The following is a 12,874-nucleotide window of genomic DNA, read 5'->3' on the forward strand; positions in this document are numbered from 1 at the left end:
CGCCACCCTCGTCAGTGCGCTGAAAATCTTTTTTTTCCCGAAGGGTGCGTGGCCACGCCTCCCGCGATTAGGCCATGCCCCGTTACCGGGCCCACTGCTGCTCTTGGCGGGCCTGGCCGCATGAGGCCTGAGGAAAAAGTATAAATTAGAAGTGCTTTCCATAATCTCCATCAGTGTGATTTATTTGGCTCCGACCCCCACCTCCATGCTGCAAGCTCTCTCCTTCTATGCCGGGACTTGGTCTAGAAACAGGTATGGTACTGAAGGTTTGTTAGTCCCCAGTGCAGCCCCCAATGACAGTGGGTGTCGCAGGCAGGCCCGCCAAGAGCCGCGGCGGGCCCGGGTAACAGGGGGCGTGGCCTAATCATGGGAGGCATGGCTACGCCCCCTTCCCGAAAAAAACTAGAAATAAAAAGCTTTGCGGCGCTGCGCACTGGAGGGGGCGCTCTGAGCCCCCTCAGCCCGGCACCAAGCCAGGGGGGATGCGATCACTGTGATCGCTCCCCCCCACAGGCATAGGAGACTGCTGTGGCTGCTGCTCAGCAGCCACGAGCAGTCTCCCACTGCAGCTCAGCACATGCTGCTGGGCTGCTGTAAGGGGGGCGCCGGACCCGGGCCCCTCAGGAAGCCCGGGCCCGGATAATCTGTACCTGCTCCCCCCCTCTCGGCGCCCCTGCATGCGGCAAATGGTGGTTGCAGTGTGGGTGGCACAGGGTCCCTCCTGGATTGGGGGTCTGTGTGCACTGCTCACTCTGCACCCAATGTTAATACACAGGTCCTAGTTACACTGTATTATACTTATGATATGTCAAGTTACACTGCTTCTATGAATATTCATTGTATATTCATTTGTATGGTTTAGCGGAAGCTTTGTGGCATCTAATTAATAAGAGATACTAATAATAAAGACATGGAAATGGGTATGAAAAATAGCAGGTTTGCAGTAAGATATACGCTGCTGCAAACAAACAGGAAAACAATGCTGGACGTGGAACCGAAAAATCCTGTTACAAATGTGGACCCACTGTGGTGAGAGGGGTTGTCTCTCACCTGAATTGCCCACATTTCTGTGGGATCAGTTCTCTCCAAGGGAATCTAGAGTGAAGCCTGTCCAGCCTGCAGCAAGGGAGATTTGGAACTCCGGGTTCTCACAGTTGCACAAACCCCGCTGGAAAAAATCACTGGATAACAGGAAGAGTTTAAAACTCTCATCTGACTGATGCTCTTTGCACTGATGCTGAATAGCGGCCAGTTTAGTAGGACAGAGTGTTGTAGTGCCAGGGACCAAGAGCTATGCTGGGGGAGCATGGGCTACTGTGGCTGCAAACCACTGCTGACTGCTAAGCACGAGGAGTGCTGGGACCTTTTATGTTAATTTGTGTTGTATGCCTGTGTTTCCAGTGTCTGCTGCCATTAAAAACACTGCTTTCCCGAGTACCTGCCTGTCAGGAGTCCTCATTTCTACACCCCGTGCTACACAGGCTTGCCTACCCACCCGATTTGGCCGGGTGCCGCTCCCGGCCCCCCGGAAAGGCAGGCAAGCCTACCGGAAGTCTCCGACCCTCCCCACCTCCCCCCTGAAAAACACAGAAATACCCGCAGCGGGGGGCCCGGTGACGCGATTCGCGCAGAATCGCGTCATCGTGGCCCCGCCCCCTGCTTCACAATGCCGAAAATCACGGCATTGTGAAGAGGGGGCGGAGTCACGATGACGCGATCGTGCGGCCCCGCCCCCAGTGACACAAAATGGCTGCCCCGCCCCCGGCTCCCCCCCCAATGGCCGGCCCCGCCCCCCACTATTAGCCGACAATCAGCTCTCTACGGAAGGCTGGAGCTGATTGTCGGCAAGTATGGTGCTACATTCATAAAGATGGACGTGCAGCAAATGGAAAATTTGTACTGTGTGTGGCAAATGAAATCATGTGTGCAAACACACTGCAACTGCTAACACTAATGACAAATCTTCAAGGGACTTCTGATTTACATGGCAGACAGTGCGCTATGTGGAAGAACACTCTTCATCACAATCAGAATCATCTGAAAGTAAGGACACTTTAGCATTTCCATGATTCACCAGGTAGGAAAAGATGAGGTTCGTTCAAAATCACAGTGGAAAACATCAATATTGATTTTCTGATAGATTTGGCTGCATGAGGATCTTTTTATCATTTATGATATATGCCAATATGCCAATGGCTTTATTCTTATTTGTCAAACCTACAGCAGGTAATCTCAGGATTTAATATTGCATCATCCTTGGGCATGATCGTGGCAAATACCCAGCGTTCCACTTCCACTGCTCATGAAGAGAAACCTACAGTATCCAGAGCGACGAAGAGTCTTATTGGTCTAGTCATGTACATTTGTCATAGTTATAACTTATATGTTAATTAACACCAGGCATCAGATTTTACAATCTTATGGGGGGCATCCACTAGACGATTTTATTCCTGTCCAACATCTTAACGATTTTCCCTTGAAGTTTCCCTTGAAATATGATCTTCCACTCTGAACAATTTGCAAAAGATTTGCAAAAGATTTGCAAAAGATATGCAAACGATTTGCAAAAGATATAACAATAAACTATGTTGTTTTAATCTGTGATTGAGAGTTTTCAGCTATAGTGGGCAGATAGTGGTTCATCGTTTGATCGTTCAGCGTGAACGATGTGTAAACGATTTGTAAGCAATCAAGTGAAATTGACCTGCATGTTCAGTCGATGGAGGAGACGATCAAACGACCAGCGGGAGCGCGCATCGTACATCGTTAGAAACAATTACTGCACGATTTGCAAACGATGTTCAAACGATGTTCAGACGATTATCGAACGATTTTATCATTATCGTTCAATCGTTCAACTTTATCGTCTAGTGGATACCCCCCTTTAGAGGGGGGATTAGGGTTAGGCACAGGGGGGGGGTTAGGGTTAGGCACCCTAAAGGAGGATTTGGGGGATAAATAGGTTAGTTTATACTTACCTAGGGATGATCGGGACTTCCTCTTCTGTCGGCCAGCCGCTGTCGAGATTTGAACTGCCGGCCAGGGTTCCAGCGGTAATTCATACCTATTCCTTAGATTACTTACCTCCGCTGTCTGGATTAACCCAGTCTCGGGCTAGCGCTGTCGGGATTTTAACCAGCTACACAGCCGCCGGCATTTCAATCTCATTCCTACAGTGTCTTGTTCCACAGTAGTATATCGATGGCGCACCCATCTGCCCTTGGAGGAGATTTCGGTTCAGTTGGTAGATATCATGTCCCCATGGGCAAATGTCTCATAAATGAAGAGCGTACCAGAGGCTGGTGCAGGTGGCACTACAGGAATATTACAATAACGGTAGCCAGTGAATATATGATCATTTTGCGCTGGTTTCACTTTTGTGGTTTTCATATTATGCTAACGTTACACTAATAACCATGTCCAGTATTATCATCAAGTGCCAGGAGGAGGGGATTGAGAAGACACTGCTATGAGGCCAGACACAGCATGCCATGCAACAGTGGTCCTCATCTCTAGTCCTCAAGTTTTCTGGATTTCTTTAATCATCCCATTTGTTTCCACAGACAGACATACATTACATGCAAAGGGAGTGACGTTGGACAGTAACTGATTACGTCAGGATACAAATACTGAAGGGGATCTATCCACTTCCTTACATGCTTCTGCCACAAGCAATATGGACGCCATAAACAGCTGAATGTCCCGGACATGACGCATTAGCACACGCACTATATGTGATGAGTTACTGCGGGTGGTGCTGCGCGTTTCTTGCACGTCACCATGCGGTTCAAAAATCGGTACGTACGTAGCCATAGCTTCTGTTTTAAGCGTAACATTATTGTGTACAGTAACAGGCAGTGATGGCCATTAGTGATATGCTTTTCCGTAAAGGTATTTTCTGTGTGAGCTGGTCCTGGAGGAACCTCGCTGGAGGCAGAATATCACGCAGGGAACGGTGCTGCACAACGTGAGAGTCGCTGTGTCCAAGCTACACGGGGACTTCGGCGCTGCGGCATGTTCCATCTCCCTGTCAGGTCAGCACAGCGGCCCCCATTGCATGGACGAGGCGTGGAAACCCCCTCCCAAATGTATACGAGATTTTCATGTGTGACCGGGGAGTGTCCTGGTCACCCTAGGCGTAGCTCTTCCTTGTGTTACCCCCATTACATTTTAGGTTATTAAGTCCTTCTCCTTAGTCATGTAAGCTATTGTCCTTCTCCTTAGTCATGTAAGCTACTGTCCTTCTAATGCTGGCCATACACGCTGCAATTATCGGGACGATCCGCCCGATATCGGTGGATCGCCGCGATAATTGCAGCGTGTATGCGGGCGACCGCGGGTTAAATATTGCTCGGTCGGGCATGCTGGATTGTCCAGCATGCCCGTCCGATGCGATATTTACCGGGGAAACTGTCGGCCGCATCGGGCAGTGTATGCCCAGCGCAGGCGACAGACAGACATTTCCTGTGTTCCTTCCTACGGAAGGAACAGGGAAATGTCTCCTCCCCCGGGGGCGGAGCGCGGATGTCGGGCTATACACTGTGAGATTTCTCTCACAGTGTATGCCGGCGACATCTGTGGCTGGCAGGCAGCCAGATAAAATGTCTGTCGGTCTGACAGACATTTTATCTGGCAGTGTATGCCCAGCATTAGTAATGTAAGCTATTTTCCTATCAATGTCTCTCCTGTCTGTCTCTAATTATTTTATAATCTCCCTCTCCTGTACTCTTTTTATGCCGACTGCAGCTTTGTAATCTCACTTTTTAATGCTTTTGCTTAAATTTTTCTCTTATAGAGGGGTATTCAATATGAAACGTTAACTTCACTGTCGAAGTTAACGTTTCATATCGAAGTTTTTTAACTGCGTTAAGTGTGGTGCGCGCTCCCGCTTATCCCCGTATTCAATATAAAATTAACGAAAACGGGAAACTCCGAAGTTGGATTTTTTAAAGTTACGAATTTTTCCTTAAAATAATTGTAAGACCCCCCTAAAGTTGTAAAAACATGGGGGATCACTATGGGTACCCCCGTTTTAGCCTTTAATTGAAAGTCAGGGATTTAAATAGCCGCAGCAGGTGCTTTTTTCCCGACATTTAAGAAGTGATGCAGAAGAGCACTTAGGTTATTTTTTTTCGTTTTTTTAAGTGGTCCCATCAAATTTGGGGTACATGAAAATGGGTACTAGCTTATTTTGATGTCCCTAAAGTAAGTTTTTTAAAATTCTGCATTTGTGCACCTGCCGCTATAATTCTATTCTAGAAAACATCTGCCGCATACTTGCAGAATAGCCCTGAACCTATTTGCCTATTGTTTAACAATTTTTTTCCCTTTTTTTTTTTTTTTTTTTTGCACCCCAATTTTTAAATTAATTTTTTGGGGTGTCCCTATTTTTTTTTTTTAACTTTTTTTGACACAGTTCTTTTTTAAATGTCAATCTCAGGGGTGCAGGCTATTTTTTTTTAAGCCTGCACCCCTAAACCCCAATTCTGCACTTTTTTTCGACACCTATTCAATGGTGAAAAGTTATCCCCGTTTTTTATCAAAGACTTTTCAAAACTGCGATAAGTCTTTGAAATTGAATACAGTGTAAAACTAAAACAAGTGATATTAACGCAAAAACGATAAAAAGTGCGATATTAACGCAAAAAACACCCATATTGAATAACCCTCTGAGTCTCTCCTGTTTCTGTCTGTGGACTCTGCTGTCTCTGACAACTTCTCCTTACTGGCTGGCAAACCCCAGTTTCCTCTGAGCAGACTCGCTATAGATACTCCTTATACCCTATTGCTTCTTGTTTCTCCCCTTCTTTTTAAGTTCTTTTTCTTTTAATTCCACACTCATCATCATCATCATCATGTGCTCCTCTCCCTGTCCTCTGTGCAGGCCGCTCACCTCTGATCAGTTGGTCGCAAATGGCGCCGGGAGATAGCTCCAGGAGCTATTCAATTGTGCATGGTGTTTAGTCGGAGAATGCCCGTTCTCACGACTAAAACACCCTGTTTAAGGTGCGAGAATGGGCATTCCCTGACCTAACTTCCTGGCGAGATGCTGTTTTCTAGGCGCGATGGGCAGAAAACAGCCTCGCGCTGGGACTTTTGTCGGATTTCTGCTCGCATCCCCGGAGGGGTGCGAGAAGAAATCCTTAGTCGGGGTTAGCTGTGCGGTGTATTGAATAGCTCCGGGAGCTGATCCCCAGAGCTATTCACTTTGCGCAGAATAGAACCGTGCCCATGGTCACATAAACATGGTTTCCTCATTTCTACCAGAGCCAGATCACATACATGGCCCAACCTGATCCTGCACATACTGAGGGTCCTTATTTTTCTCACCAATGATGTGTATGTTTGTCTGACAAACCTGAAGGCTGCTAAGGGGTACCCAAATTAGTATTTGGTCTTAGGTCCCATGGGGTTCTTAATCAGGCTCTGGTTCTTGCTCAGCTGTTTAATGGTTTGCCACTAATTTATTAAACGCACAATAGCACTTTCATTACAATTACTGCTTTACATATTTCACTACATAGATACATTTATCATGGCAGCATGCTGTTATACGTTTAGTCTTATGTACAGTTTCCATTATATATCTGTTAAATGGGTTCCTCATACTGAGGTTCAATAGGGTTTTTATTTTGTAGAGCATTACATAGTTTTAAGATTGCTGTTACTTTGGCATATTGCATGCTCTGTAACAGGTTATCTGTGTTTTCTGCTGCAGTGAAATACCTTAATGCATACACTGGCATAATACTGCTCCGATGCCGGAAAGATTTTCATCACATTCTGTGGTCGTCCCTTCCGTTTATCACCAGTTTAGAGAACAGGGGTCAGCGATATCCGTGTTTCATCAATACGTTACATATTGGAGGTAAGAAACCTGTGCATTTGGCCTGATAATAAGGTAAAGCTGGGTACACACAATGCAATACATTGCACAATATATTGTATATAGTGTGTCCACCCGATCACGCTTGCCTGCGGATCGTTCATCGCATTGTCCCAGCTGCTGTGCAGCACATAAGATGAGACTATTCGATGAACGATACCATGCTACTAAAAGCAGCATGGAACTACACATCATGCAGTTTGCAATGGAGGCGCAATGTATTGTGCCATCGTTGGGTACATACATTGTGTAGTGTGTACCCAGCATAAGAGTAGGAGATAGAGGCAGAGATACCCAAACTCTGCCAGTACTGTCCAGATTTTAAGTACATCTATGCTTGAGTCTGGCTGGTTAAATCAAATTGACTTGGGTACTAATTAAGTTACCTGTTCTCAAGCATGAATAACCTTAAAACCTGAATTGTAATGGTGGAGTTTGGGAAACTGAGATAGGGAATGTATTTTTATTACCAAGACAGTGAATGTGAACTGTGTAATTTGTAGAACTGGCTGATAAAGCTTCAATGCAGTATGAATTTAAAACAATAAACTAAGCAGCACACTAGAACCAAATCACCTCTAATTGGCTTTATTCTATTTATTAATATACTACCTAATTTACTTTATAATTCACCTGATCCATATTAAGTGTACAACAGAAGTTGATTGGCATGTCCTCATACACTACCCTATCAAAGCATGCACTCCTGAGAGGCATCATCACCCTTGCTACACTATTTGGTAGCCAACAGACCATGTTCGCAGCCAGCCCTAACCACATTGTATACGTACTGACATAAGACAATGAAGCTATGTATACATCTCCAGGAGCTCTTCTTGCTGATCGCACCCACCTTGTGTCATACGGGCAAGGGCCTCACTCCTTCACAATATCAAAAGCCATTAATTTCAGTATTCTATAAATCGATGGCTGACCTATTGCAATCTCTTACAGGCACTATACGTACTTGCCAAAAAAGGCTAATCGAGTATAACCGAAAACAGTTAGGACTCTTATTGAAAACCTGTACAAATCCTGGTAAGTGTAGTTTGTCTTTTAGGCAGCCAGCATGCATGCTAATTCATACAACTAAGTTGTGCTTCTGTTACAGAGGAGAAAGTGGCTATCCGCAAGTCTATAACCAGCTGTTCCTTACTTAATGTCGAAGAACCAGAATTTATGGCTGTCAAGGATGAAGAGATGGAGTAACTCATTTGACCTATTTGCTTAACTTGTGACATCTTTACTGAAAAGACTCTTAAGATTTATTTTTTTTAGGACATTAGACCCAGAGGAGGTATGTTTTGGGCAGAACCATTATGCAGCCTATAGATGTTAGGAAGCAGTGATATTATAGGGGTATGAGTATTCATGCAATCTATTTGTTGCATATTGAGTAATAATTATCACAGCTCACAGAATGGATGCCTTCACTGTGTATCTTTATAGTCCCCCAGGAATTATGTATTGTGTGCCATTAAAAGACTTTTGCTTTAGCGTGGGTACACATTAGGAAGAGCGAGAATATTTGTCATATTGGAATGACAAATCGTCTAGTGTGTACCCTCATTGGTGCACTTATGATGTAGATGACTAAGAGATCATTTGATTGTACTGCATGCTCAATCAAATGATCGTGTGTGTGGCAGTGAATTATAATGAAGGACAGAACGAGGTATTGTTTTGTCATTCATTAAATAGTCTGTGTACTGGAAATCTGTGATGGTCTGGGGTGAAGGGAAATTGTCCTGACCATCTGCACGATTGCTGGTTATCCTAGTGTGTACCCACCCTTATGCTGCATACACACGGAACAACTTGAACAACCATAGATATCGATGATAGATTTCCCTCCAACTTTCTGTAGTGCAGGTCAAACTATTTTGGTTGTACACACTGATAGCTTTACTGAAATATCTATCATAGATAACTATCTTTTTACAGGCAAATCTTTACAAAATCGTCCAAGTTGGCCTGCATGCATGAAAGACCATAGATATCGTTAATGCAGGAACGTGCATCATTAGTCGTTGTCGGGTTGGTGACTGCAAAAAAGTGAACAATATCGATATGAACGATATCATTCAAATCGCTCATAAGTCATACTGTGTACGCACCATCAGTCTTTCATTAAACTGAAGCGTAGAAGCCAGTTTCTACTTTTTTTTTATTTTTTTTTATAGAATTATACAAAAGAAGCATACATATAAAATTGTGTTGTTGCACATAATTTGCTACAGTTAATACATATGAGGTAATGTAAAAGTTTTACCTTCACAAAAGCAAAATAGAGGACTGTTTTTAAAAGCCTTGGATCAACAGGAGCCTGTTGCATTCTTTATATTCATATAATTAGCAGTTGGAACAAACTGCCGACTTGCAAACAAAAATGGTGGTTTATATATCATATTGGTTGTTTAAACAAGTCGTATGATTTTTTAAGTTTACTATTGACAAGACACATGCATGACCTAAAATGCTTGTACCCACTATACCCCAGTGTGTTTCCAGTGTACCCCAATGCATTCAACCAAAACACGCAATTCGGTATGGTAAAAATTACCTTTGTTAACTCTTTCTTCAAAGTCCATAGGGCTCCACAGGGAGACCTTGGAGATGTAGGTGGTGGATGAGGACACCGGGCACCACGCAGGTAAAGCTTTAGCTCCCAGGATGCATCGGTCCATCCCACTTTACCCCGGCCCTGAGCCAGAGGCACCGTAGTTTCGTCAGTGCCCGGCCGGAGTCGGGTCACCATTATGCAGTGGACTGCTTAGGCACGCAGCAGCAGACTGTCCACCGGACGTCTGCGCTGCCGCACTGCCGGGCGCTGCAATGCCAGTTTCAGCTGGGGATTTCGCTAGCCGGCCCTGCGGACAGACCCAGACTACAACCCGCACGCAAGGGGACAGTTAAGGCGGGTCATCGCTAGCGGAAACCTGCCCATTGGGGGACAGACCGGAGGCGCTGAGCGTGGAGACTCGAGATGCAGCTTCATATTTTGGAGAAGCGACATTAGATGCCAGTCTAACTTCCAGAGTCGCGGCTGTCTGCCCGCCGTACCCTGTGGCTACGCTCGTGGAAGGCTGATGTGGATTCCAAGAAAGGCCTAGAAGGGTTATCCTACAATGGGGAGATCTTGTTGGGCACAGACCTTGACAAGATTGTAACTACTTCTACTAGGCCTCGGAAAGCCTAAAGGTCAGTCCTTTCCTAGGCAGTCGTCTTCCACTAGAACTGCGAAACCCAGGACCAAGCAGACTGGAACACCAGGCAACCTGCTTCAAAACCCGAAGATACACCATCAGCCTGTCTGGATGGGCCTCCCTTTGGGATATCTCTGAGTGGGAGGCCGACTTCATAGCGCCCAGTGCTGGTGTCAAAACACCACGGATACTTGGGTAAGAGAAGTGGTCTCAAACGGGTACGCCCTCATTTCTCAGACTGTCTCCCCACCAGTTTTTCTACAGAGGCCCTCGTGCAGACTCGAACAAGGCCTTACAAATCCAGAAAGCCATACAGTCCTTGCTGCAAGCAGGGGTAATTGTGCCAGTCCCACTATCTCAATGAGGGACTGGTTATTATTCTAATCTTTCTAGTTCAGAAGCCGAATGGGTCTCATCGGCCTATCCTCAACCTCAGATCCTTGAACAAATGCCGAAGGGTGCCAAGGTTCAGGATGGTAACCCCTACGCTCCATCATCCTAGCTATGGAGCCTGGGGATTATGGTATCTCTGGATATTCAGGACGCGTACCTATAGCGCCCTCACATCAGCGATATCTCTGGTTTGCTATACTACGGCAACATTTCCAATTTTAGGTTCTGCCCTTTGTACTAACCACAGCTCCACGGGTGTTTTACCAAAATTATGGCTGTCAGGGTGTCCGACTGTTACCATACCTGGATGACCTACTCCTAGCAGGACACCCCAGAAGTGCTTCACCGCTGTCTGCAGTTAACCATTGCTTTCCTGCACAAGCACGGATGGTAAATCAACTGGAAAAAGTCCTCCCTTAATCCCTCACAGAGAGTGATTCATCTGGGAGCCCTACTCGATTGTCAGGATGAGAGAATCTCTCTGACATCAGACAAGATCGCCACATTTCAACTATGATTGCGCAGATGTCTCCACAGTTGCCGAGTGTCGATCCACTCAGCAATGCAGGTTCTGGGATCCAGGGTGTTCGGTTTCGACATGGTGGAATATGCTCTGTGCCATTCCAGGCCTTTGCAAAGGCTGATCCTCTACAGGTGGAATGGGTTTCCACCATCAGATCAAAGCTCGGATGATGGTGCTCTCTCCAGAGGTGGGTCTGTCTCTATCTTGGTGGCTACAGACATCTCATATAACCAAGGGTCGCCCCTTTTGGATCCCGGACTGGGTAATCCTAACAAAGGACGCCAGTCTCCCGGGCTGGGGCGTAGTGACCGGTGCACACTCCTTGCAGGACCATTGGACATCGGTCAACTCAACCCTGTCAATCAACATATTGGAACTTTGAGCTGCGTACAGGGCCCTTAACCTGGCCCAGCACATACTTCACGGTAAACCTGTACAGGTTGTCTGACAATGCCACAAAAGTGGCTTACATCAACCGGCAAGGAGGCACTCGAAGTCGGGCAGCAATGATAGAAGAAGTGTCACGCATTCTGACATGGACCGAGGGTCACCTCCCGGCCATCTCTGCAGTTTTCATTCCGGGAGCTCTCATTTGGAAAGCAGCCGTCACGACGTGCATCCCGGGGAATGGTCGCTTAACCAAGAGGTGTTTTTAAATTCCTAGTGAACAGATGGGGCCTCCCAGAGGTGGACCTCATGGCATCCCGACACAATCACAAACTGCCAGTGTACGGGTCCAGAACATGAAATGCCGAGGCAACCTTTGTAGATGCACCAGTGTAGTGGACCTTCCAGTTTGCGTATCTATTCCCTCCAGACCCCTTCTTCCTCGAGTTCTTCAGAACTTCAAACAAGATGGAGGCACTGTCCTGCTGGTGACTCCAGCTTGGCCCAGATGTCATTGGTACTCAGATCTTTGGAGTCTCTACATTGACACTCCGTTCCTGTTGCCTCAATGACCGGACCTGGGTCGTCTGTCTTTGACTTGGTGACTCTTGAGACATCCCTCCTGACATCCAAAAGTTTCTCTAGCTCTGTAGTTAAAACTATGCTCAGAGTGTGTAGACCAGCCTCTGCTCGGATCTACCGCAGAGTGACATACATATTTCCAATGGTGTATCAAAAGCTACGACCCCCAGGTGTTTAAGATTTCCAGAGTCCTGGCCTTCATTCAAGCAGGATTGGACCTAGGACTCGCCTGGCCTCACTGAAAGTGTATGGCTCTGCTCTGTCCATTTGGTTACAGTGTAGACTTGCTCCACTACCGGATATCCACACCTTCCTCCTGGGGTGTCCTCCGGCTTCAACCTCCCTTTGTCCCGCTAGTGGCTCCTTTGGATTTGGCAGTAGTTCTTTGGGTCCTCCCATTTCAACCCCTGGATTCTATGGAACTCAAGTAGTTAACAGCAAAGACTTTTTCTTCTGGCTATAGCATCAGTCAGAAGAGTGTCTGATTTAGGGGCACTCTCCTGTTGCTCCCCATTTCTAACTTTCCACCGGTACAGGGCCGTACTTCGGATTTGCCCTGGGTTCTTTCCAAAAGTCACTAGTTTCCACATTAATGAAGAAATTGTAGTCCCGGCCTTTCAATCATCAGACCTCTTGGCAGGTGAGGCCTCTTTGGATGTGGCCCGTGCCCTCAAGATATATGTGGACCGGGCCAGTTCCTTTCAGAAATCAGACTCCTTTTTATTTGTGCTCTATGGATTTCACAAGAAGGGATGGCCAGCAAAACAAACAAACATAGTCATGCGAAGCTATCTATCTCAAAGGCTTAAACGCAGGCAGGCCTTCCTGTTCAGGTTACTGTTACTGCTCATTCTATTTGCTCTATGGGTCCCTTGTGGGCAGCTTGCTGTGGCGCCT

At 46.3% G+C, this 12,874-nt stretch overlaps 1 protein-coding gene across 2 annotated transcripts; it reads left to right on the forward strand.

Annotated features, from left to right (window-relative positions):
• Nucleotides 1-3,685: 3,685 nt before the first annotated feature.
• POP5 (POP5 ribonuclease P/MRP subunit) lies at nt 3,686-9,034 on the forward strand. 2 transcript variants are annotated; one of them, XR_015876510.1, is made up of 6 exons: nt 3,686-3,797; nt 3,892-4,034; nt 6,719-6,868; nt 7,841-7,924; nt 7,998-8,183; nt 8,831-9,034. XR_015876510.1 is itself a non-coding variant. In XM_088465398.1 (5 exons), exons 1-5 carry the CDS (start codon nt 3,781-3,783, stop codon nt 8,093-8,095), a joined length of 492 nt encoding a protein of 163 aa, XP_088321524.1. In that variant the 5' UTR covers nt 3,686-3,780; the 3' UTR covers nt 8,096-9,034. The 2 variants fall into 2 exon arrangements, 1 of the variants encoding a protein (XP_088321524.1); XM_088465398.1 differs by having other exon boundaries at nt 7,998-9,034.
• Nucleotides 9,035-12,874: the final 3,840 nt, after the last annotated feature.

Source organism: Taudactylus pleione, unplaced genomic scaffold, assembly GCF_031769625.1.
Source record: "Taudactylus pleione unplaced genomic scaffold, aTauple2 ptg000062l, whole genome shotgun sequence".
Taxonomy (NCBI): domain Eukaryota; kingdom Metazoa; phylum Chordata; class Amphibia; order Anura; family Myobatrachidae; genus Taudactylus; species Taudactylus pleione.

Excerpts from the sequence above, each read along its gene's own strand:
- POP5 (XM_088465398.1), top strand. Across the intron at positions 4,035-6,718 it reads ATGTTCCATCTCCCTGTCAG|TGAAATACCTTAATGCATAC; the intron begins GTCAGCACAGCG and ends TTTCTGCTGCAG. Across the intron at positions 7,925-7,997 it reads GAAAACCTGTACAAATCCTG|AGGAGAAAGTGGCTATCCGC; the intron begins GTAAGTGTAGTT and ends CTTCTGTTACAG.